Below are 23961 nucleotides of genomic sequence, written 5' to 3' on the forward strand. Positions count from 1 at the left end.
CTGATCAACTACCTCGACCACAGGAAAGGCCAGCGTATTAGACGAATTCTGTCCTTTCCCATGAGCCTGACTCACAACTCTTTCTAGCGGCACCTGGTGAACTACAGAAGAGTTACTCTTCTCTGCTTCTGAGATCTGTTTTAGTTCCCGAAGCTCATTAGTCAGCCTCTGAAGCTTAATCTCAAACTCTAACACGCTTAGCCGTGTGTCCCTATGCGTAGCACCTCCCGAAGTGGTGACTATAGGTGAAGCGGGAGATTCGCAAGAGGACCAATTCTCATTAAGGTAATGGGCAATTCCTCTATCTGAGTGATTTTTGTTAAAATTCAGTCCATCATCAGAGTTTCCACATTTATCAATTTTTGAGTTAAGAAGATCTTTTTCTGAGGAGGCCTTCTCTGATAGGCACTCCTCCTGAAATACCACAAGTTCCGCCTGAGGGCGATTTAGCCCTGGAAAAGTTGCATCTTTTATAGCACCATTTACAAGCGCCCAGAGACCTAGGGTAAAATTATCTGTCTGAGCGATATTCAGGGCCTCACCAACTTTCTCCCAGGTTCCGCAATCTATCGTTTCTTCTTCTTTGAACCATGGACAACAGCTATCTATCTTATCTAAAAAATTTCTTACTAATTGTACTTCAAGCCTTACTCCTTTTTCCTTAAGCAACTCCTGAAAACTAAAAACAACCGCCTGATCCATGACTTTGAACCCTTCCTTCTTCCACCTAAGCAGCTTTCTAAAAAGCTGCGGCACACCGCCTGTCTCCGTATCTAGTTCCGATTAACGAACTGCTGACCCCAAGCAGAAACAGTGTTGGGTCAGCACTGATTCAAACTTGATTCGTATCCTACCGCATCCTCAGCAACACTTTACAAAACTGAAATTTTTTAGGCTAGCGCTAGCATGTGTACCTGTCCGTTGCTCCGATGCTCCTCCGATACGAAGATCCTTTCCTTTCTTGTGGAGCTCCACACAGCAGTCGTTTCTCTTAGCATCCCTCTGCCATTCTTCAGGTCCCAGTTCTGGCGCCAACTGTTGTGGCCTGCCCGCAGTCCACAACACGAACGGTTCAACTGAGAATGGCAGTTCTCTGAAAAGAGAGGAATCTAGACGGGGCGGAAGAAACAATGGAGCCAAGACAAGATTCTGATCAAAGCTCAATTTTATTAATTCCAGACACTCAGTTATAAAGGAAGGGGGAGGGAACCCAACTTCCCGCCAAGTAACCCAGGGTCCAGTAGCAGGACGAACACGTGTGTGCCTCCAGGCAGCAAAGGCAGGTTCCAGCAGTGGGCGGGGCAGGACGAATGAGCCGGTAGCTCCACCCTTGAGCAGGCAGGTTCCAGGCTGGGGGAAGGGAGGCCACATTATAATTAATAGGGGGGAGAGAGGTTGGAGACCTTGCTGTCGTAAGGGCAAGCCCTTCACTGCCTCCCACCCAAAAAATAAAAAAAGCCAACTGGCCTTGTACTAGGATCCAGCCAGTCTTACCCCCTTCTCCCTGTTCCCCTGCCTTTCACCCAAAATTGTGGATAATTATCAGCTCAGTGTTATTCTAAAATTGTTTAGTTAAACTCAGCCAGGGTTCCAACGCCCTACTTAAAATGCAAACAGGTAGCTACCTATTCAGCACTAATTAGCATTATAAAGTCAGAGCCTACAGCCCAGCGCTGCTATTCCGTCAGTGCTTTAAAGACAGTCTTAGCCAGATACAGTTTACCATTAGAAAAGTTAGGGAATCCCACGTGAACAGGTTTTTTTCTTTAGCCCTAAAAAACTCAGGCAGAACTATTGAACATAGATAATTTTTCTGCCTCAGGCCACCCCCTTTTTTATTTTTGTTTTGTTATCTAATGGGAGGAAATGTGGCCTCCCTTCCCCCAGCCTGGAACCTGCTTGCTCAAAGGTGGAGCTACGTGCTCATTCGTCCTGCCACGCCTACCTACTGCTGGAACCTGCCTTTGCTGCCTGGAGGCACACACGTGTTCGTCCTGCTACTGGACCCTGAGTTACTTGGCGGGATATTGGGTTCCCTCCCCCTTCCTTTATAACTGAGTGTCTGGAATTAGTAAAATTGAGCTTTGATCAGGATTTGTCTTAGCTCCATTCTTTCTTCCGCCCCGTCTAGATTCCTCTCTTTTCAGCCTGAACTGCCATTCTCAGTTGAACCGTTCGTGTTGTGGACTGCGGGCAGGCCGCAACAGTAGGTGTTTGGAGATGGCCTGGTTTTTTGTTGGCCTCTAAAGATCCAAAGTTCCTGGGATCCATACTGATGGCTTGGTCATTGTGAATGTCAATGGATCTCAGACTCACTCTCAATGTAGGGGGCAGCTATTCTTTTTCCTCCACTATATTGCTTTGTTTGACTGTAGAAGGTGGGATACTTTCTACAGGGTCAATCACTATCACCCACCTGCAGGGTTGTCCTGAGTCCACATGTGTAAACCTCTTCCATGGTGTAAGCATGGGCATTTTGGGGCTGGTATTTGGTTGCAGCTTGCCTTTTCCCGTGCATTGGATAGTTCTACTCTGTGGGGGTTTTGCCTGGAAGCAAAAAGCAGGTTGCTGAATACTCAGGTATCCCTGCAATGGATCTGGTTGTGCTTTTGAGGGCCCATGGCTGGCAGCAGGTGGAGGTGTTCTTTGGGTACCCTGAACTTCTGCAGGTGAGAATGTAAACTCAGCACTTTCAAGCCTGTCATTTGAAATACTTTCCACCCTGTCCCTTCTGGATCCTGGTGATGTAAATTTTCCAGGACCATGGCAGCCTTGGCATAGTATTCAGCCTTGGAACGACAGATGGGTGAGGAGGCAAACCCAACCTGGGGAACTTTTGAGGCTGGAACCCCAGGTGGGGTCAGATCCCTTGCCTCAAGGTTCTCCTGATGTGGTCTCCTTCTGTGTTTCTCTGGGAGCTTTGTGCTCTTTGATTCCAGCTTCCTTTCAGTGTTTGAGTCAAGCAAGGAATGTTGCTCCTAAGGGTTCATGTAGGACAGAGTGTCTGTCCTCAGTGCAGGGTTCCTGGATTTTAGCCCCTTCCCAGGGCTGTTACTTGAAGTGCAAGGCACATATTTGACTCCTAGACCAATACCCTTCTTGATGGTGTTATGTATATCACAGGTTGCTATGTCCTTCTTTATGGGTACCCCCAAGGGAACAGACTCCATCATTTTGCTACATTTGTAGGGTTTGGAGTTGAGGATGGAGGGCTGGGCAGGCTGGGAGAGTTGAGACCTGCTTTTACAATAATGATCACTGTTTGCTGGGAAATGTTCCTGAAACTGGGTCAGTTTCCTGGAGGGGTGGAATGTGACAGGAGTTCTTTGTGGTTCTCCCATATTAGGTGCCTTGTCTTCATTCTGTGGCTCCTCATTGTTACGGATGATCTGACAATTCTCAGGAAGAATGGATGCTGACCTGATACCTGTAGTGGGCTGGGTGCCCTTGGACAAGTTCTGAGTGGGCTTACAAATAGCTTCTTGATGTTTTTGGATATCAGAAACTTTGGTGTTTTTCCAGTATAGTCCATGTGGCAAGGACTGGTGTTCAGTTGTTAGTGGTGTCTGTGTCCCTCTCTCAGTGGTAGGACATGCCATTCTACAGGTCCTTCTCTGGAAAAAAAAGGGGGCATTTGGTTTGATGTAGAGCTTGGGACCATTTCCATTTCTTGGAACCATGCCACACCTTCCAAGTTGGTGTCACAAGTTTCAGAGGCAATGGCAGGTCCTGGGAAAGCTGTGGTTGTCCTTGAGCCTGGGCTAGAGCTTGGGCAGGGCCACAGGTATCACAGAACCTCCGTTCTGACAAGGTAGAGCTTCTGAGGATATGGGCAGTAGCCAGAACTGACTCAGAGAACAGATAGGAAATGCCCCAGAATATGTGACTAAACTCCTTCCATATAAGATGCTCCAAGACCTTGAGGTAAGACAACTGCTGAAAGAGAGGAAGGTGATCCATTTTGTGAAGAGGGTCCCACATGGGTTGTCGTGGGGAGTCCTGGAGCAGTTGCTTAGTGGAACTGCAAAAGACAGCAGGCAAAACATCAGCCCGACGCAGAGGATCAAGAGAGCCATCAGTCTGTGTAAATATGGCACCTGTAGCCATACAGTGACTCATTGCCTCTGTATCACATGTTCCTTATTCTCACATCCCACAGGGCTGTCTTCCCATCCCACCCTGCATAGCATCTCCAGACCCTGAGCTCACAATCTGGCTTGAAAATTCCCATGAGAAAAAGATTTCTTACATTCTCATAGGTTGTGATTGATTCTTGGTCTCTTCCACATTTTTTCCTCCATCTCTACAACCTGGAGATAGTTAAGTAAGAACAGGACAAGGAATGAGAACACTGAGGAGTGAGGCATCTCTCTTATGATCACCTCTGCAAGGACTCTAATGCTCAACTATCATAGTGCAAGGAACACTGAAAGTGAGGAAGGGGAATGGAGGGATCTCATCTCTCCACTACACTTTCTTGCTCCTCCCTCAAACTGTGTAATTCCACTTACAACATATAATGCCCCCAGGATCAGTTATCTGAAAGAGAAATACAGAAGGGAGTATTGAAGCTACCTGCTGTAAGGTGGACCATGGAGTTCCCTATACAGAGGCACAGCATCAGTCCAGTGCCTTGAACAACACTCACATGTGTAGCTCCCATCCTAGCCCAACCACAGCTTCTTTCTGTCACAAAACTTGGGTGTTCCCTGATTCTACTTTCCTTCCCAGAAGTCCCTTTACTTCCTGCATATCATGTCCTTGGACACATGGCTCTCTCATCATGAATCTGGTCACTAAAGGGCAGGCCAGATGGGATATCTCTCCACAGAAAGCAGAAGCCTTCCTTTTCCAGTAGCAGTTTTCTTCCTGGTCTTGTTCTGCCCCCTCCTCACATCCTGCCATTTAGAAACCACAGAAATGAACTAGGGTCTGTTCTTCCTCTGTCTGGTATACAAGCTGCCTGCTCTCTTTGGTTTTGAATACATGAAATCTGGGTTTCCCAGTGAACTCTCTCTCTCTCAGCCACTCTTGCCTCATTCACACTGTACTCACTTCCTTATTGCCTTTTTGGAAAAGTTGCAAAAGGGGCTATATATGCTACACATACCAGGGATGTCCTCAGTCAGTGTTCCTCAGACAGGATCCTATCCAAGGCTGAGCCCCTGTAGCTGCCTTGGGGCTGTCAGGTGATACCTGCTCCCTAAGAGCCGAGGAGACTCAAGCCCTGATCTGAGGCCCTTGGTCTCCTCACCTGCTTGTTGTCAGCTCAGCAGATCAATCAAGCGCCTCAGCAGAGGATAGATGATCTCCTCTGAGCTTCTCCTGTGTCCCCAGCAACTCAGAAATGCAGTCTGTCCATGGAGCCTCAGTCCTCCTTAGTGGCCTCTCTGTCACCCTGTACAGTGCTCTGAGAGTGTCAGGCAGACACCTCAGGGCCATTTTAGCCTCTGCCCTGCCTGCCAGCCCCTGCAGACTGAGGTGCTGCTGTTTCTGGTGAGTTTCCCTTACCTGTCTGACTACCTGACCAGGAAATATGAGAGCAGCAGTGAAGAACAGCACAGTTGCTGCTCCAGTGTGTGTGAACTAATGCTTTCCTCACTTTTGGGATGTGACTTTCACTCCCAGGTAGTGGTGACACTGAGCAGTCCTTCAGGAAGGGGAGTAGTAGGAAAAAGAGCCCAGCTGCACACATAAAGGCAGTGGCCATGTCCATTGCTATGAACACAGAGCTGGGGATCATCCATGAGTCTCTAATGCTATTTATCATAGCAAGAAAATTCTCCATCTTTTGAATTCCCACGCAGCTGTCAGAACACTAACACAATGGAGCTGCACCGTGGAGTACAGCATGTGACTTGTCAGGAGGGCTCAGGTCACACCACAGTGTGTCTGACTTTTCATTACATGTCCAGGATTACGGGTTCAGTTACAATTAGAAAATACAAACAGAACAGATTGTATTATTATCAGCCCTGTAACTCCAATTTAGAGAATCTAAAGAATGCCTCCTCCAAAGCAAACATGTTGTATTATTATATGACAGCCTGCTTTGGGGCTGGAAGTGTTTGCAATCGAAAGCATTCCAGAAAAACTGAAAATATCTGAACCAGGCTTTTTTATGAATACAAATACAGAAACCTAACTCCTTTTATTATATCTTTCATCGTCTAAGCTATGAAGTAGGAAAATCTAATTTAGTCAGTCAATTTTACTGAATTCTATTCCTCCAGAGGTCTACCCTATATGAACCCTTATCCATAAAATACATTTTTATAACAGTGTAAGCTATTGTAAAGGGAGGCCTTGACTCTGTAACCTACTCTCCTGGCCATTCAGAGTTTGTCAATTGTCTCTGTTTACACTCCTCCATTTATACGGTTTGTGTTAGCTCAGGGGTAGAAGTCTAAGAAGATTCCTGGAGTAATGGCCTATCTAGGTATGTGCTTATCTGTGCTTAACAAGCTCCAGGGCATAAGGAAGACTTCTAAAGTCATGGCCAGATAAAGTTTACTTTAGGATTTTCCTAAAACTATTCATGCATAATTTTCTCACGAAAGGACATGCAGAAAGCCCCCAGGAATGCAGCACACAACGACCAAACCCCAAAGTGACAGACAGAATGACAGCAGCCACAGCCTGTGGCTCAGCCTTGAACCTTGCCAAGCAGTTATGCTTGCTCCACGACCCCCCACCATTCCCAGTGGACATGGCTGTGCCGTGTTTCCTTTTGAACACTGTTCAGTTCATTAGTCCATTTATTGACCACTTGTCCTTAGAGTTGAATATCTGCAGCTCTTTGTACATCTAGTTGTTTATACCCCACAGTGATGAGCTTATCCCAGGCTCTAGGAGGTCTGATCCCCCTAATGATAGCATCTTGTTTTGTGCAGAAGCATTTTAATTTTGTTTCATCTCATTTTCCAGCACATGGGGCCGTCTCCTGTGCTGTTAGGTGCTCCAGTCAGTTCTGCCTTTGCCTGTGTATGCAGTGTCTTCCTTCTTCCCCCTCCAACAGCTTCAGCATTCGGGGTTTCAATTCAGGTCTTCTGTCTATTTTGAACTGATACTTGTACAGGGCTCAAGAGGCAGATCTTTCTCAATTCTTTAGTTTTGAGGCTTCAGTTGATTGTGCCACCCAGCCCCAGGCATGTCTACATTTGTCTGGGCCCTGGCCCTGGCCCTGGCAAACAAACCTTGCCCCCAACACCTCCTAAACATGTGACCCCACCCTGGCACAAATACACAGCCTTGGGTGCTCAGACAGGTCCCATTGAACAGGCCCCATCCCCTTCCCTCAAGGCCCAAGCACAAAGACCATCCCCAGTGGTTCAAGTCAGGTCTTCCCCCTGGGCTCCTGAAGTGTGGCATGTACCTGAGGGCCCTACTAGTCAGGAGGAAAAAGCAGGTGGATTTCTGAGCCCAGGAGCTCAAGATCAGCTTGGGCAGTGCGTCTTTAGACAAACCTCAGATTTAGCTGTGTGTGTGTTTGTGTGTGTGTGTGTAGCTCAGAGGCAGAGTAACAAGGACTTGCATGTCATCACCAGCACACACAAAAGAAAAAGGTGACAATGCATCCCTCTGGCTATTCCCAGCCCCTCTTTCTCAGGCTCTCACCTCCTGAGAGTGCAGCTCCTCATCCCTGCCCAGCACAGGCCCCTGCACAGGTCACAGAGGACTTTGTGTGTCGGGGGTGCGGGGATTCTGAGCTGAGGATTTCTTTCTCTGCATTCCTTGAACTTTCTTGCATCTGAGAACACTATGACACATGAGCATAGACCCCACAGTTGGCTCTTTGTTTTCTATGCTGGGACCAACCCTGTTCCAGACTGAGGTGACATGCCATGTCATCCAGGAACTCCTCCAGACTCTGAAGCAGCTCCCTTCTCCAAATGGTCTCCCTTGCTCTTACCTTCAAACTCACAGACTTTTCCCACACATGCTTCCTTGTCTCTCCTTGTGTGTGCATGTACATGCATGCATGTGTGCACATATGTGTTCATAGGCTCTAGAGACTGACCAGGGTTCCATGCATGCTCAGCACATGTGAACTCTGTCATCCTGCAGTAACCTCACCTTTCTGGGCTCCCACCCACTAGACTTCAGCCCATAGACAGAACATCATCTTTGCCACTATAGTATGTGTAGGACCTCATACTTTGCCTGACACATACCTATCTGTGTAGGTCTGCTGAACAAATTGGTACCTATGTTTGCATTGTAGAAAGTCTCTAGAAAGATTGGCATGCTGTACAGCCCAGCCTGTCACCATTCCTCAGGAGGATATTGGATGCTGGAGGATGGGTGACTATGAGAACAAGTGTCACTTACTGGGAGCAGAGAGAGGGGACACCATACCTCAAAAAATGACTGGAGGAGACCCAAAGAAGACCTGGACACTTCATATCTTCACTTGAATCTCTTTATTCTAAGGCAAGTGGCCTTTCACCCTTGGCCAGTGGGTGAAAGATTTATATAGGCAGATACACTGTAAGCCTCATTTTGAAGGAAACCAGAGCCACAGCATAGGGTTTCTATTGATGTGACTTTTCCTTTCCCAAACATCCAGGGGCCAGGAGGAATCTTGGAGCTTTCCAGACAGAACAAACAAGAGCAGTGTCCTGCAAAAATGTAAAGAGAAAGAGGACACTTAGTAGCACCTGGACCCCTCTGTCCTCTACAAGCATGGAGCCCTCCATAGAAAGCAGTGTGCACTGCCACTTTTCAGCAGGTCTGTGACCAGTGTGCACCTCCACTTTTCAGCAGGGCTGTGACGTTGGGCAAGGCATCACTCCTTGACATTAGTCAGTGTTTCTTGCTTGGAAAGAACAGGTCCTGATGGGCAAAGGGAGCTTCTGGGGCCACGCCCCTTATCTCTGCAGCACCTGGCCAGATAAAAGAGACCAGGTGTGAAGGCTAGCAGGGGGTGGGGGTGAGGCCTTTCATATTCTTTTGTATTCAATTTTTCTTCTTGCCACATCTTGGCTACATTGTATTTCTAGTTTCAGATAATAGGCCAACAGGTTGGAGATGTGAATTGTAGGAAGGGAAAAAACACTTTAAGGAGTGGTTGAATGGACACAATGTTTAGTATTACCCAGGACTTACTAAGGTCATCTTTCTCTGCAGAGGACAAGTTCATTTTGGCTGGTTTCCAGGGACTAAATAGAGGCAGGCATAAAACCTGTCTGTCTCAATCCTTTGTGACATCTGGGCATTATCAGCAGGGGCTTCTCAGGGGGTCATTATTTGAAGTGATTAATATTGCCTGGCTAGCTCTGTTGCTGTCCTAGACACCAGGCTCTGAGAACAAATGCTAAGAAACAGCTCCCACCAACTTGCCAGGTAGACCTGGGCACTCTACGAGCCATCCTTCAATTTACTTGCATATGTCCATTTGGGACGAGGGAAAATGAGCTCTTTCATACATCACATGGACCAACTGAGCCAACAGAACTGATGACAAAAGGTGTTGGACTGTGGGGATCTCTGGAGCTGAATTCTGAACACCAAAACCTAGTCAGAGGCCACACAGAGAATCACAGCAAGGGCCAAAAGGCCTGACTCATAGGCTCCATGGGGTGCCATCTTAGAAAGCCTGTCCTTCTTCCAGAAGCTAACTATTCATCCCCTACCCCTTAGGTGTTCCAGAGCATGTTCCCAACTGAGGTAGACATCTGTGGGTTCCATGAGGATATATGGAGAAAGCCTAATATGTAGGAGCTCAATGACAGTCTCCATTCCCACTGTCAGGGTAAGGAACATGTGGATAAGCCATAAGAGAGTGTGCTGGGGTTTGAGCCTGTTGTTTTCCTCTCTCCTCTCAGGTAGGAGTTCAAAGCCACTATCCCAGTCTTCCAGGTGTGCAGACATAGTTGTCATACAAGGCCACTGAAAACATCTCTGTGCATGCCAGAGCCTAAAACCCTCCACCAAAGACCACCATCCTATGCTTAAGCTCGTGTCCATCTGGCCTGCTCCATGCAGGGCAATAGCCACCCTCTTTTCTCTCCTCATGCCTTGGCTTCATTAAAGTGAACAGGGCCACAGGCCTGCCTCTGCAGTCACCCGCTTAGTCAAACCCACTCTGGTCCCTTGAACTTGCTGCTCAGAGTTTCTACCTCTATTTCCTCCATGAGACGGGCCTGACAATGTGGCTTTACAGCATGATGCAATGCAGTTAGTGGCTGACCCACGAGAGCATGGCTTCCATTCCATACTGATGGACGAGCATACAGCCATTCATTTTAACATTGCCTGGTCCTCCACAATAGTCTAGGGACAGAGTGTCAGTGTGTGGACCTGCTACCAAGCTCGATAGATCCCAGTCACTCAATCATCCTTAACTTATCAGCAAGTCAGATCATTACACTGTCCCCTGGGGGTTGTGGGAGGCTGGCCTCTGCTGCCTCTGTTGCCCTTCTTTAGGTTTAGGTCAGCATTAAGTCAAAACCAGGCTTCAGGAACCTCATCTTCTACTGCTGGCTGGTACTTAGTGGATTCAGTGACATCTTCAGCAATAAGAGTCCAGTAGGGTAGGACTCCATTTACCACCAGTGCTGTCCTGCCAACTCAAGGAGCCACTCTGCCTACCTGAGGGTGCCCAGTCGATACAGCAGGCACCTTACTCAGCATGGCTTGACACAGCTCCACTGGGTGAGAGTTCTAGTCCTGTGACAATCCATTTCCTTGTGGGTCTGCTCCCAAAGGTGGCATTGGGCACAAAGTAGAAAAATGACTACTGGGTTTGTGAGGGCTTCTGTGTCCAAGGCTTGACAGGGCCAACTTATCTTTCCAAAATGGAACAGCGCCATCTCAGTGATCCAATCAATCCATTGGGTTGGTAGTAAAAATCAAACCTCTTGGAAACATGTCAGGGGAGGAGATGGCAATACCACCGGGCACCAGAGCCTGGACCGAGGAAGCTAAGAAGACAAAGAAAACATAGAACAGAGCTGCCCAAGGCTAGGCCAGACAGAAGCAGGGATGGTCTCCTCCTGAGCTGGGACTTCCCTTCTTCTCTCTGCCCACACCTCTCCTACCCACGCCAGGAGCAGCTTTCAAAGCTACCTCCCATTTGTGCAGCTTTATCCCAAGCACTCCTCATGGCTGCCCATGCCCTGCCCCTCCAACTCCACTCTTCAGGGGACTTGATCCTGCTTATCCAAGGCCTCTTTACCACCCAATTCATCCATTCCTTTCCCTCACCTCAGTATCTAGAATTTTCTCAGGACAGATTTTCCTTCTCCCCACAATCCCCAAACCCCATTCTCTATCCTTCCTCTCCATTATCTCTTCCCTGTCGCCCTTCTTACTCCCCATCCCTTTTTCTATATTTTTCCTTCTCACCCCCTCCCCTGTTTGGACTTACATGATTTCTGTATTTCTCTCCCATGCTGGTCAGTGAGAAGATTGCTAAGTCTGCAGGGACCAAGCTGGTGAATATCTGAAGCTTGTGAGGCCCTCATCTCTGTTTCCTGAGGTAACTGACAGGGGCTTTGTGGGTGCCCAGTCCCAAGGGTGCTCAGGATCTAGGGGTGGGAAAATAGTGTACTATATTTTTCTGGCTCCAACATATAATACTGGGACCACAGTGAAGCTGAAGGAGGCAGGAAGTGATAGCTCAGGCCCAGCAGCTGGATGAGTTATGGGATGGGGGCATGGGGCGTGGGGTGGTGTGCCCTGCTGGTGTCTAATGGTGTGGAGGGAGGCACACTACTGCAGTTCTAGCCTTGACCTTTCCTGTGGCTCTCAGTGCACACCAGATCTAAAACAGGCCCATCATTCAAGAACCATAGAACTGGGCATGTTCTTCACCCACTACAAAAGATACGTGGAAAGGACTCTATTAGAGACTTTGACATAGACAGGAGTTAGCATGGAACTAACCTGCTACACCACAGCTCTTCACCAGTGTCCTCCCTTCTGAACTTCTGTTTTCCCTTTTACCAAACCCTCCTCCCTCCCTTTCCACCTCAGTTTACACCCTGTGCTGTCCACTTGTGGCTCAGCTTTCCCAGATCAGGGAGGAATCTCCTTCTAAGGTGATATCTTCAAATCCCACCCTCCATAGCAAATTCAAAAGGGAGATGCCAAGACCCTCAGCTCACATTCTGATATGAAAATTCCATAAGACAAAGCCTTCTTACATTTCCGTAGGTTGTGATGGAGTCTTGGTCTCTTCCACATTTTTTCCTCCATCTCTACAGCCTGGAGACAATTAAATAGGATGACCAAGAGGAAGGAGAACCAACAAGAGTGAGGCTTCTCTCTTAGGACTACCCATGCTAGGACTCTAATGCTCAACCACCATAGTGCAACAACAGAACACTGAATGTTTGTAAGGGGAATGGAGGGCTTCAACTTTTCATTTACACTTTCCTTGCACCTCCCTCCACCCACTCCAGTCATCCCCCTTACAAGAGTGCAAAGTCCACAGGATCAGTTATCTCAAAGAAACCCCAGCTGGGAGAATTGAAGCTATCTACTTTCAGAAGGACCTGGGAATCTCACATACAGACACATACACCACTCCAGTGCCTTGAATCGTACTCCCTTGTGTAGCTCCCAGCCCAGCCAACAACAGCTTCTTTTAATCACACAAACTGACGATTCCTAGATGCTGATTTTCTTCCCAGCATCCCTGTCTTCCTTCGTGTATCTGATGTCCTCAGGGAGCATGGCTCTCATCATGACCCTCTTCACTGAAGGGCAGGCTGGCTGGAATTCCTCTCTACAGGAAAGTAGAAGCCAACCTTTTACAGCAGCAGTTTTCTCTTGGTGTTGCTCTGCCCCCTCTGCACATCCTGCCAATTAGAAACAACACAAATGAGCCAGAATCCCTTCTTCCTCTCTCTGGTAGACAAGCTGCCTTCTCTCTGTGCCCATGGATGTCATGAAGTCTCTATTTCCCTGGGAAATCTCTCTCTCATCCATCCTTGACTCATTCATACAGTACATAAACACCTTCTTTTTAGCCTCATTGTGAAAATAGAAGTAGGCATTGTCTATGCCACAGTTACCAGGGATGTCCTCAGCCAATGTTCCTCAGACATGATCCTACCCAAGGCTGAGTTCTGTAGCTGACTCTGGGCTGTCAGGTGATATCTGCTTCCTCAGAGCAGAGGAGACTGAAGCCCTTGTCTGAGGCCCTTGCTCTCATCACCTGCTTCACATCAGCTTTGCATACACAAAAGCAAGCACCTGAGAAAAGGGCAAATGAACATTCCTATAGGTTGTCCTGTTCTCTCACCAATTCAGTAATGCAGTGTCTTCATGGAGACTCGGTCGTCCTTACCTCTCTGCCACCCTGTACAGTTGACCTGAGAAATTCAGGAAGACAACTCAGTGACACTCTCATCTTACACTACTTGATTGCTCCTTCAGTCTCTGGAGTATTCCCCTCTCTTGTCTGTAGCTAGAATTTAGCTACTTTGTAGGTTCATCTCCCTTTTATCTTTCTTCACCCTTTTCTTCCACCCATTCTATCCCCTAACACTTGATAGGGGGAAAAATGGATAGAGGGAAAGGGGTAGACATTACTGTTAGACTATTTTCTGCTGACTAGGGAAGTTTAGTTCCTTGGGGAATATTTGAAATTTACTCTCAGGATATCCAGGATATCTTCTTCTTCTTTCTTCTGTGCACACCACAACTTACCAAAGCCCAAACACCAGCACTCAGTATAAAACAACAATGGATAACACACAAGGCCTTTCAAGGGCCTAGCACTTATATATCTTCTAAAAATTCCTCAGTATTCCAAATGTCGCAAAAACATGGAAATTATCTGCCTCTGTTAAAATCACACCCCTGTTTGTATATGAGACAAATCATAGTCAGATTCTGTTGACAATATGAAACTGCCCCATTTCCCACACCTGACATTTAAAAAAACCCATATTCTTATATTTGTGTTAAAAAAAATAACAAAAACAAACAAACATAACAATCATGAAGAACAGAATGCTGCTCCTCTCTGTATTAACCAAGGTTCTCCTCACCTTGGGGATGTCCCTTTTGCTCCCAGATGGTGGAGACACTGGGTACTCGTTCAGGAATGGGATAAGTAGGAAAAAGAGCCCCACTCCACACACAAAGGCAATGCCCATGTCCATTGCTATGTCCATAAAACTGGGGCCCATCCATGAGTCACTAACGCTATTCATGATTGGGAGAAAATTCTCCATCTTCTGAACAGCAGAGCAGCTCTCAGGCTACTGAGTCATAGGGTGCAGGTTGATATGTGTCAGGAAATCTCAGTCCACATCACACAGGTGTGGCCTCCTCATCACGAAGGTCTCCTGGCAGAAAAGAGGGTACCACAGCCCCTCCCCAGCCTCCAGCCCTGGAGCCCCTCTTGCCTCCTTTCCCTTCTCACCCCTTCCAAGTCCTGATGCTAAATCAGACAAAAATAGATCTCTATCTATGTGTTGTTCCTTCTTTCTGAGTCCCAGTTTTTCTCTGTGTCAGCATATGTTTTGTGCAACCTTCTTTAATATGGCTTTAGCCTCCCCTGTAGCCAATAACCCACCAGAGGTAGTAGAAAAGAAAGGCTATTAGGTTATGGTGAGAGCATACGTGCTTAGAGATAGTTCTTTTATGCAATTCCTGTGTTTGTTGTTCTCAGTCCAGTCCTCTAGCAAACACCATACAGCAATCAGCTCCTGTAGAACAGTCCACTGGGCAGACCCCAACCATGAATCAACAGAGGCAGTTGAATGCAGAATAATCTCTATGGATCGCAGATGGAACCTGAGTCCAAATTAGCAGCAATAATTGTCACTAGCAGTGCCCAGAAGAAGTTCTTTGGTGAGTTTCTCTCTAAGAAGGCTCCCCAGACAAAGCTCAGCAATGCAATATAATGTGAACCAGTGCATGCTTGCTTCCAGCAAATTCGAGCAAGGCAGTGCTGGGTGAAGCAAAGCTGGAGCTACCAATGTCTGAGTGGTGATATTAATGTCCCTTCTAAACATCATGCGTCCTTTCTCATGTTTGCTATAGCAAACATCCTTTCACTAGTGTCTGCTTCAGCCAAGCATTCTTTGATCTGTCTGCCCCATCAAAGCATAAGTATAACCCGAGTCTCCAAAGAAACAAGAAGTTTACACTTTACCTTTCCCCCTGGAAGGTTTCTGCTTTTGTCCATCAGGTTCTTAGTTATTGACACAGTGGGCTTCTCTGTGGACCTTGAGTTCTTTCTTCGGGATTGTTCTCTCTGGTTGCCTTCTGTCTGTAGACCCACATCTGTCTGTTATGTGATCACAGCTTGTCTCAAGACAGACACATAACTTCCTTTTGCCTCCTCTTTACTTAGCTTTGTGTCATCATTCCGTATAGGCTAAATCAATATATTTTATTGTCTTCAGATATATACTGGTTAGGAAAATTAAATTCAGTTCTTAGCCATAATGATGCATGTGGCTGGGCTGGAGAGATGGCTCAGCCATTAAAGGCTATGCTCACAACCAAAAGTATAAGAATGATGTGGCAAATTATGAACTCTACCTTGAGTGATAATTGGAAGGATTTGTAGTGTTTTGATTCTTTTCTTTAAATGTTCAGTTTTTTAAAAAGCAAACTCTAAAAGAATTTATTTAGGTATTTAAAAATACCTAATTGTCTTGCCATTGGGAGTAGTGCCACAATCATCATGGATGTGCCGGTATCCCCTTGGCAGGATGTAGACTGCATCCTTTGTGTCCATGTTCAGAAATGGTACACCTGAGCATATAATAGTTTTATTTTTTTAATTTTTATTAGGTATTTTCCTCGTTTACATTTCCAATGCTATCCCAAAAGTCCCCCGTACCCACCCCCCACTCCCTTACCCACCCACTCCCCCTTTTTGACCCTGGAGTTCCCCTGTACTGGGGCATATAAAGTTTGCAAGTCCAATGGTCCTCTCTTTCCAGTGATGGCTGACTAGGCCATCTTTTGATACATATGCAGCTAGAGACAAGAGCTCCGGGGTACTGGTTAGTTCATAATGTTGTTCCACCTTTAGGGTTGCAGTTCCCTTTAGCTCCTTGGGTACTTTCTCTAGCTCCTCCATTGGGGGCCCTGTGATCCATCCAATAGTTGACTGTGAGCATCCACTTCTGTGTTTGCTAGGCCCCTGCATAGTCTCACAAGAGAGATCTATATCTGGGTCCTTTCAGCAAAATCTTGCTAGTGTATGCATTGGTGTCAGCATTTGGAAGCTGATTATGGGATGGATCCCTGGATATGGCAATCACTACATGGTCCATCCTTTCGTCACAGCTCCAAATTTTGTCTCTGTAACTCCTTCCATGGGTGTTTTGTTCCCATTTCTAAGAAGGGGCTAAGTGTCCACACTTTGGTGTTCGTTCTTCTTGAGTTTCATGCGTTTAGCAAATTGTATCTTAATTCTTGGGTATCCTCAGTTTCTGGGCTAATATCCACTTATCAGTGAGTACATATTGTGTGAGTTCCTTTGTGATTGGGTTACCTCACTCAGGATTATGCCCTCTAGGTCCATCCATTTGCCTAGGAATTTCATAAATTTATTCTTTTTAATAGCTGAGTAGTACTCCACTGTGTAAATGTACCACATTTTCTGTATCCATTCCTCTGTTGAGGGGCATCTGGGTTCTTTCCAGCTTCTGGCTATTATAAATAAGGCTGCTAGAACATAGTGGAGCATGTGTCCTTCTTACTGGTTGGGACATTTTCTGGATATATGCCCAGGAGAGGTATTGCGGAATCCTCCAGTAGTACTATGTCCACTTTTCTGAGGAACCGCCAGACTGATTTCCAGAGTGGTTGTACAAGCTTGCAATCCCACCAACAATGGAGGAGTGTAGCTCTTTCTCAACATCCTCGCCAGCATGTGCTGTCGCCTGAATTTTTGTTCTTAGCCATTCTGACTGGTGTGAGCTGGAATCTCAGGGTTGTTTTGATTTGCATTTCCCTGATGATTAAGGTTCTTGAACATCTTTTCAGGTGCTTCTCAGCCATTCGGTATTCCTCAGGTGAGAATTCTTTGTTTAGCTCTGTACACCTCTTTTAATAGGGATATTTCTTTCCCTGGAGTCTAACTTCTTGAGTTCTCTGTACATTTTGGATATTATCCCTGTATTGGATGTAGGATTGGTAAAGATCTTTTGCCAATCTGTTTGTTGCCTTTTTGTCTTTTTGACAGTGTCCTTTGCCTTACAGAAGCTTGCAATTTTATGAGGTCCCATTTGTCTATTCTTGATCTTCAGCACGAGCCATTGGTGTTCTGTTCAGGAGTTTTTCACTTGTGCCCATGTGCTTGAGTCTCTTGCCCACTCTCTCCTCTATAAGTTTCAGTGTCTCTGGTTTTATGTGGAGGTTCTTAATCCACTTAGACTTGAATTTTGTAAAAGGAGATAAGAATCATTTCTCATTCATCTACATGCTAATTGCTAGTTGAGCCAGCACCATTTGTTGAAACTGCTATTTTTCCCCCAAATGGATGGTTTTAGCTCCTTTGTCAAAGATCAACAGACCATAGGTCTATTTTCATTTCTATGTCTGCAATTCTATTCCATTTATCTACCTGCCTGTCACTGTACCAATACCATGCATTTTTTTAAATCACAATTGCTCTGTAGTACAGCTTGAGGTCAGGGATGCTGATTCCATCAGAAGTTCTTTTATTGTTGAGAATAATTTTTGCGCTCCTGGGGTTTGTGTTATTACAAATGTATTTGGAAATTGCTCTTTTTTTTAATTGATGAAGAATTAAGTTGGAATTTTGATGGAGATTGCATTGAATCTCTAGGTTCTTTTGGCAAGATAGCCATTTTTACTATATTAATCCTGCCAATCCTTTAGCATGGGAGATCTCTCCATCTTCTGAGTTGTTTTATAAATTCTTTCTTCATAGACTTGAAGTTCTTATTATACAGGTCTTTCACTTGTTTAGTTAGAGCCACACCAAGGTATTTTATATTATTTGTGACTACTGTGAATGGTGTTGTTTTCCTAATTTCTTTCTCAGCCTGTTTTTCCTTTCCTAAGTTTCTGTTTTTATGTCCCCCTTTAAATTTCCGAGTTGTTAATTTGGGTACCATCTCCATGCCATTTAGTTTATTTTGTTAAGGGTTTATCTATTTGTTGATTTTCTCAAAGAACCAGCTCTTGGTTTTCTTGATTCTTTGTCTCATTCTCTTTGTTTCTAATTGGTTGATTTCAGCCATAAGTTTGATTATTTCTACTCCTTACTGCCCTTGTGTGTTGGTTTGCTTTCTTTTGTTCTAGAGCCTTCAGGTGTGCTGTTAGTTAAGTAGTTAGTGTAGGAGCTCTCTAATTTTTTATAAATGAAATCAATGCTCTGAATTTGTTTCCCTCCTAGCATTGTTTTCATTGTGTCCCATAAGTCAGGCTATGTTCTGCATTCTTTTTCAGTACATCCTTGAAAGTATTTTTTATTTTATTTCTTCCCTGACCAAGTTATCTTGAAGTATCGAGTTGTACAGTTTCAATGAGTATGAAGGTTTTCTGTTGGTTCATAACTTCTGTTAGCTACACTGTGTGTCTGCTTACTTTTTGTCTCAATGTCCTGTCCAGATATTTAAGGAGAAATGCACACTCTGGGGAAGGTTTGAGGCTGGAAACACAGGGAGGGTGAGATCTTTGCCTCTAAGTTCTCCAGATATGGTCTCCTCCTGCATTTCACAGGAAGTGGTGTGATGTTTGATTACAGCTTCCTTTCAGTCTTTGAATCAAGCGGGGGAATGACACATGGCAGTGTTCACATAGAACACCTTCTCTGTCCCCAGTGCAGGGTTCCTGGGTTTCAGCCTCATACCAGGCATGGTGCTTAAAGTGCAAGGCACGTCTTTGTCCCTAACACCTAGGCTCTTATCGTAGGCATGTTGTATTTTATGTTTAACTATTGCATCTCACTGCACCCAGACTCCATCATCTGGTTTGACATGTAGCTTTTGTAGTTTCACACAGAGGGCTAGGCAGGCTGAGAGAACTGAGGCCTGGTCTTGCAATCATGATAACTGTTTGCTGAGAAATGTCCCTGAAGTGGGCTCAGTTTCAAGGATGGGAGGAATCTGACAGGGCTTCCTTGATTTCCTCCCACATTAGCTGCCTCATCTTCATTCTGTGGCTCCTCATGGTGCTGGAGCATTTGACTGCTCAGGAGGCATGTAGGCTGAACTGATAGCTTTAGTGGGCATGGTGTCCTTGGACAAGTTGTCAGTTGGAGGTTTTTAATGACTTGTTCTGTTTCTTTAGGGGATATGGGACTGATTAGAGAGTTTACCTGCTTTTGACTTACTGTCTCATCATTTTCATTGTACTCTAGGAAGTCTTTCATTTCTTTATTTCTTCCCTACCAAGTTATCATTGAGCAGAGAGTTGTTCACTTTCCATTGCTATGTGGGTTTTCTGTGATTTTATTGTTAATGAAGCCTAGACCTAGACTGAGGTGATCTGATAGGATGCATTGGATTATTTCAATCTTTTTGTATCTCTTGAGGCTAGTTTTGTGAGAGTTTATACGGTCTATTTTGGAGAAGGAACCATGAGGCACTGAGAAGGTATATATTTTATTACCTGGTGGCAGTTAGTATATATGAGGTGGCAATAGGGGTGAAGAAGGCTGAGACTTAGGGCTGTAAATTTGGATGGCTGTGGGAATTGAAGGGTATCCAGTAGGGTGTGATAGCTAGCATTGTATGTTAGTTGTCACTTGAGGGATTTGTCCAGGAGGACTGACACCTGTAATTTTAAAATGGAAAGCAACTGTGCTGAGTCCAGCTAGCATGGCCTACTGAATAAATATTTTTGGTGTCAGTGTTGCAGGGACCATGTTCAAGAGGACCTTATTCTTAGCACAGTGTATGGGGAAGTATCCAGTAAATCAAGGTCACAAAGTATGGAGGATGGACAAAATTTGTGCAGCAGAGCTCAGTGCATAACAGTGTGTATGTGTGGTGGGCCGAGATCAGGAAAAGGTGTCCAGGAGGACCTGATTCCTAGCAGTCTTTGTGGAGTGTGTGTGTCTGTGTGTGCATGCATGCACACATGCCCTACTGGTCTGCTACCTAATGTGTACCTGGGATTTGTTGGAGGACTACTAGCAGAGGCTCATACCTAAGAGGGAATGTTGGTTAGGGATAAACATGCAACAGGACCTGGTACCAAGAAGTATATTTGAGTATGCAACCTCCAGGGAAGGGGTGCACAGCGAGGCCTGCCAAACACCTGTGGCATTGGCATAAGCACAGGGGAATATCTTGCAAGGTCTGCTTCTAACAGTATTGTGGAATAGGAAGACTACATGCCCTGACACCTAGATGTGTGTATGTGGCAGTGTCCCTTGTGTGTCCAGCCTAGTGGTCTTTGTAGGGAGGCAGAAGAGGTGAACGTGTATCTAGAAGACTCTGATATCTAGCATTGTATATGAAATGTCAGCCTGTGGGTGTAGTCCTGCAAAGCCTGATGTGTATAAATTTTAACAGGAGGGCATCACCTACACCACTGTAGTTTAGATGACAATGGTGAAGGGCTATCAACAAACACAGTATTTGTGGTTTAAGAAAGGGGGTAGGTCAGTGAGGCCTGGTACTTAGTTGTGTATGTATGGCTCCAGAAGTTTGTGCAGCCCAACCTTACACTGAGACCCCATGATGCTGGACAGTATGGAGGGAGTGTCGGGCTGGGGGTGTTTTTTATCAGGGGTGTTGGCAGTGATGAAGTCTGACACCGAACCAGGTCTGAAATGGGGTAGCATTTTTGTGCACTGTGGTATGTTATCTCTGTCCTTCCTCACCTTCTAAGGGATCTCTGATTATCTTTAAGAAAGACCCACAGGCCTATATCTGTACAGAATATGGAAGATGGGTCTTCTGTTCCAAGAGAAGAACTGTGGGAAAAATTGAGAGATGGGAGAGATTCAGCAGCCAGACATACAGGAAATCAGATGTACTGAGTATGAGGTTATGGGACACGTGGCAAATGTGAATTATAATAAAGAGGTTAATGAAGTTATACAAACTTGTTGTGGGGTAGCAAGGTAAGGCCTTAGGGACAATAAATAAAAGTAAGTCATCATGTTATTATTCAGGAGCTGGTGGGTCAAGACATTCCTGCAATAGTTCTGTGAAGTTGTTCAGGAAATAACAGTGAGTATAGTCTGGGGGTTGGATTGCCACGGGCCTGATACATAACAGTGCCTGTGGGGTGTCATCAAAGGAAGGGAGGTTATGTAACAAGACCTGTTATCTGCCTAGCAGTGCATGCAGAATGGGGAGGACAAAGGGCATGGTACCTAGAAGTTTACGTGCTGGAGAGCTATGTAACAGTACTCAATAGCCAGCTCCTTTGTGGATTGCAGGGGTGCCCAGCTGGCCCTGCTATGATTCCTGTTCATCCACAGTAAATGCCACGTGTGCTGCTGTGTAACAGGCTTTCCAAGATGCCCTCCCAGGGATACTGTTTCATTACACTGGAAGAGCCTGTGCCTTGGAGGCCTGCAATCTAAAAGTGGGTATGTGGCACTGACATGGAGGTGTCTGTCTGAGTTTGGTGAATCACTAGGCTGCTGGCTGCCCCTAGTGATGTGTGTAACAGGGCCTGATTTATAGCATGTTATGGGGCATGAATGTATAATACAGTGTACACAGCTACAGTTGGCCAGGGCATATCAGGGTCAGATTATTTAGTGTGCAGGCAAACAGCAGTTTTGCTGCTAATGATCTAGAAGTGGGAAAGGGGTTTAGGAGGGGCAGGATGGGGTAGTTAGCTGTTTTCCCTAAATAAGCTGTTCTATACAGATTGGGTCTGTTGTCTCTTTTTGCAACTCCCAGTTGCCTTTGATAGGGTCAGTTACATTTCTTCTGTAATCCCCAAATATCAGGCTTTCTGGATATGTGAGATCAGTTTAAGGAGTCAGCTTTCATGAAGGTCCATTTAATTATTACATATCTTTCTTTTCACTAGGGATGGAGGATTGAAGCTAGCCTCTCCTCTCCCCTAATATGCAGAGAGACCAGACATAGTGAAAGGGGAGTTTGGGAGTGAGAGCTGCCCTGGCTGAATCATTCTATCATACATGTGACTTGGGAAAAAGCATACGTGTACTACGTTGTTGACTAGTATCTAACAAAGAACAGGGAGTCTTTGACAACAAGTGTTTGGTACTTTCCTCGCGAGCATGGCAGGGAGGGGAGCCTACAGAGAGGTCTTAGCTATTCTGGGGGATGTGATGGCACAAACAGCTGTTGCAGCAGGCTATGCACTTATCCAAATGCTGATTATTCTCAGCTGCTAGGAGGTATCAAGGCTACATCTTCAGTTCCCTGCAAGCCCAATATTTCCTTACATTTCCTGGGAGAAAAAGAGGTCTCAACCTTCCTGTTATTCATCTTCATGAGCAGAAGGGTGGGAAGTCCAGCTTGGAGGCTGCATTGGACACAGGCTGTAACCCATGCTCTTCTGCACTGCAGTGGATGCATGCTGTACGCTGTGTCCTCCTGGGCTGCATGGAGCCCTACTCTAAACCAAACCCTCATGGGCTGCAGTGGAGACCACGTGTAAGCTGTGCTGTCCTGGGTTTCACAGTTGTCCCTGCTGGATCCTCCTCCACTGTGAACTGAGCCTAGGACTGCCTAAGGAGAGAGTTTGCTCTCCAGTCTCAGAGGGTCCATGGTCTGCCAATGAGAACAGGAAGAGCATACATTCATGGGGAGAAGATGTCAGTGGACAATGTTGTCATCCCTCCCTCTTCATGGACTTCCCGAATTTATCAGAGTTCCTGTGGAGCCAGGAAGTAGAGCACACCCAGGATTATCACACCTAGACATTTACTATCATTTTCCTGACCCACCTCTTTTGTGAATACACTTATGGTCTTATGAACAAAGATATGGCCTCTGTGAGTTCATTGTCAATGATGTAGATATCTGTCTTCATGAAGTAAAATATGAAGAAGAGACTTGAAGTGTACTCATGAAGGGAGCACTTTGCCTCTGGTCACACTTATCCTCAGGGAGTCCTGTTTGTCCTTTGGACCTGAAATTTATCATAGCTCTAGGGGAACTCCAGCTCTCTGTTCTGGATTGGCCAGGAGCCCAAAGACCAGTCCTGGTCAAGAACCTGGTCTTCCTAACTTTGCCACATTTATCAAAAATAACCAAATCCAGAACAGGATTCACCCCAGGTCTCTTAAATTTCAAGTCTCCTGTAGGAGATTCATCTCACTCCTGAGTTCATGGTGCATTAATGTGGCTGTGGATTCCAAACCATCATCTAGAGCTGACAATCCCAGGGGCACCAGAGTTCTGCTTACCATGGCAGCAGGAGGCTCTGCTCTTACATGTTGCAATACTCTGGTATACAGCAACATCCAGGTAGGTCTGCTTCCAGCTCCATCTCTCCTGGTCTAACTCAGGTTCCTGCACAGTCACAAAGAGATCATACTCCACGCAACCCTCAATTAAAAGGAAAGACAGAAAGATCCAGGTCTCCTAGTAATTCCCCTCTTTCCAACACAAGACACATTGGAGGCATAATCTCTGCTCTGACAGAAGTCACTCTGAGACTGTGATGGTCTGGGGTTCCCATACTCAGAGCACCAAGCTAAGAACCAGGCCTGTTAGAGAGCCTTTCCTTAGAGTCCATAGTCTCTACTTTGCCTGGGAAGGAATTCTATATATGCATCTTGCTGGGTTTCTAAAATTGAGGGCTACACCTATTGAAAGAAGAGTTGGACTTCATGTGTGACCCCAGACATATAAGCAGTTATCAGAAAATCCTGGGGATAAAGTGACAGCTCCTGCTGCTTTTGATAATGTATACAAATTAACTCCACTCTTTGTCCAGACCTAAGTATCATGCAGAAAGTTATGCCAGCCTGAAGGGTGCTCCAGTTCCATCCAAGAACAGGAATGAATTGTATATTGCTCCTTCCTGGTTACTATCATTGCATATTGGGATCTTTAAATGTATGGTGTG

General features: G+C 45.8%; 1 protein-coding gene and 1 long non-coding RNA gene across 2 annotated transcripts in view; one reads left to right on the forward strand and one right to left on the reverse strand.

The window, feature by feature from the left end:
- Positions 1-23961, forward strand: part of LOC147000975 (uncharacterized) — a 240714-nt gene that overhangs the window by 171735 nt on the left and 45018 nt on the right. The gene's annotated exons all lie outside the window — the stretch shown is intronic.
- LOC147000980 (uncharacterized) lies at positions 2335-14189 on the reverse strand. Its single transcript, XM_085831322.1, is given in 7 exon segments — positions 2335-2726; positions 2729-3614; positions 3688-4021; positions 12150-12210; positions 12697-12704; positions 12763-12806; positions 14004-14189. Coding segments are annotated over 7 exon segments (1911 nt in total).

This window comes from Mus caroli, unplaced genomic scaffold, assembly GCF_978045245.1.
Source record: "Mus caroli unplaced genomic scaffold, Mus_caroli_1 scaffold_15, whole genome shotgun sequence".
In the NCBI taxonomy this organism is placed as follows: domain Eukaryota; kingdom Metazoa; phylum Chordata; class Mammalia; order Rodentia; family Muridae; genus Mus; species Mus caroli.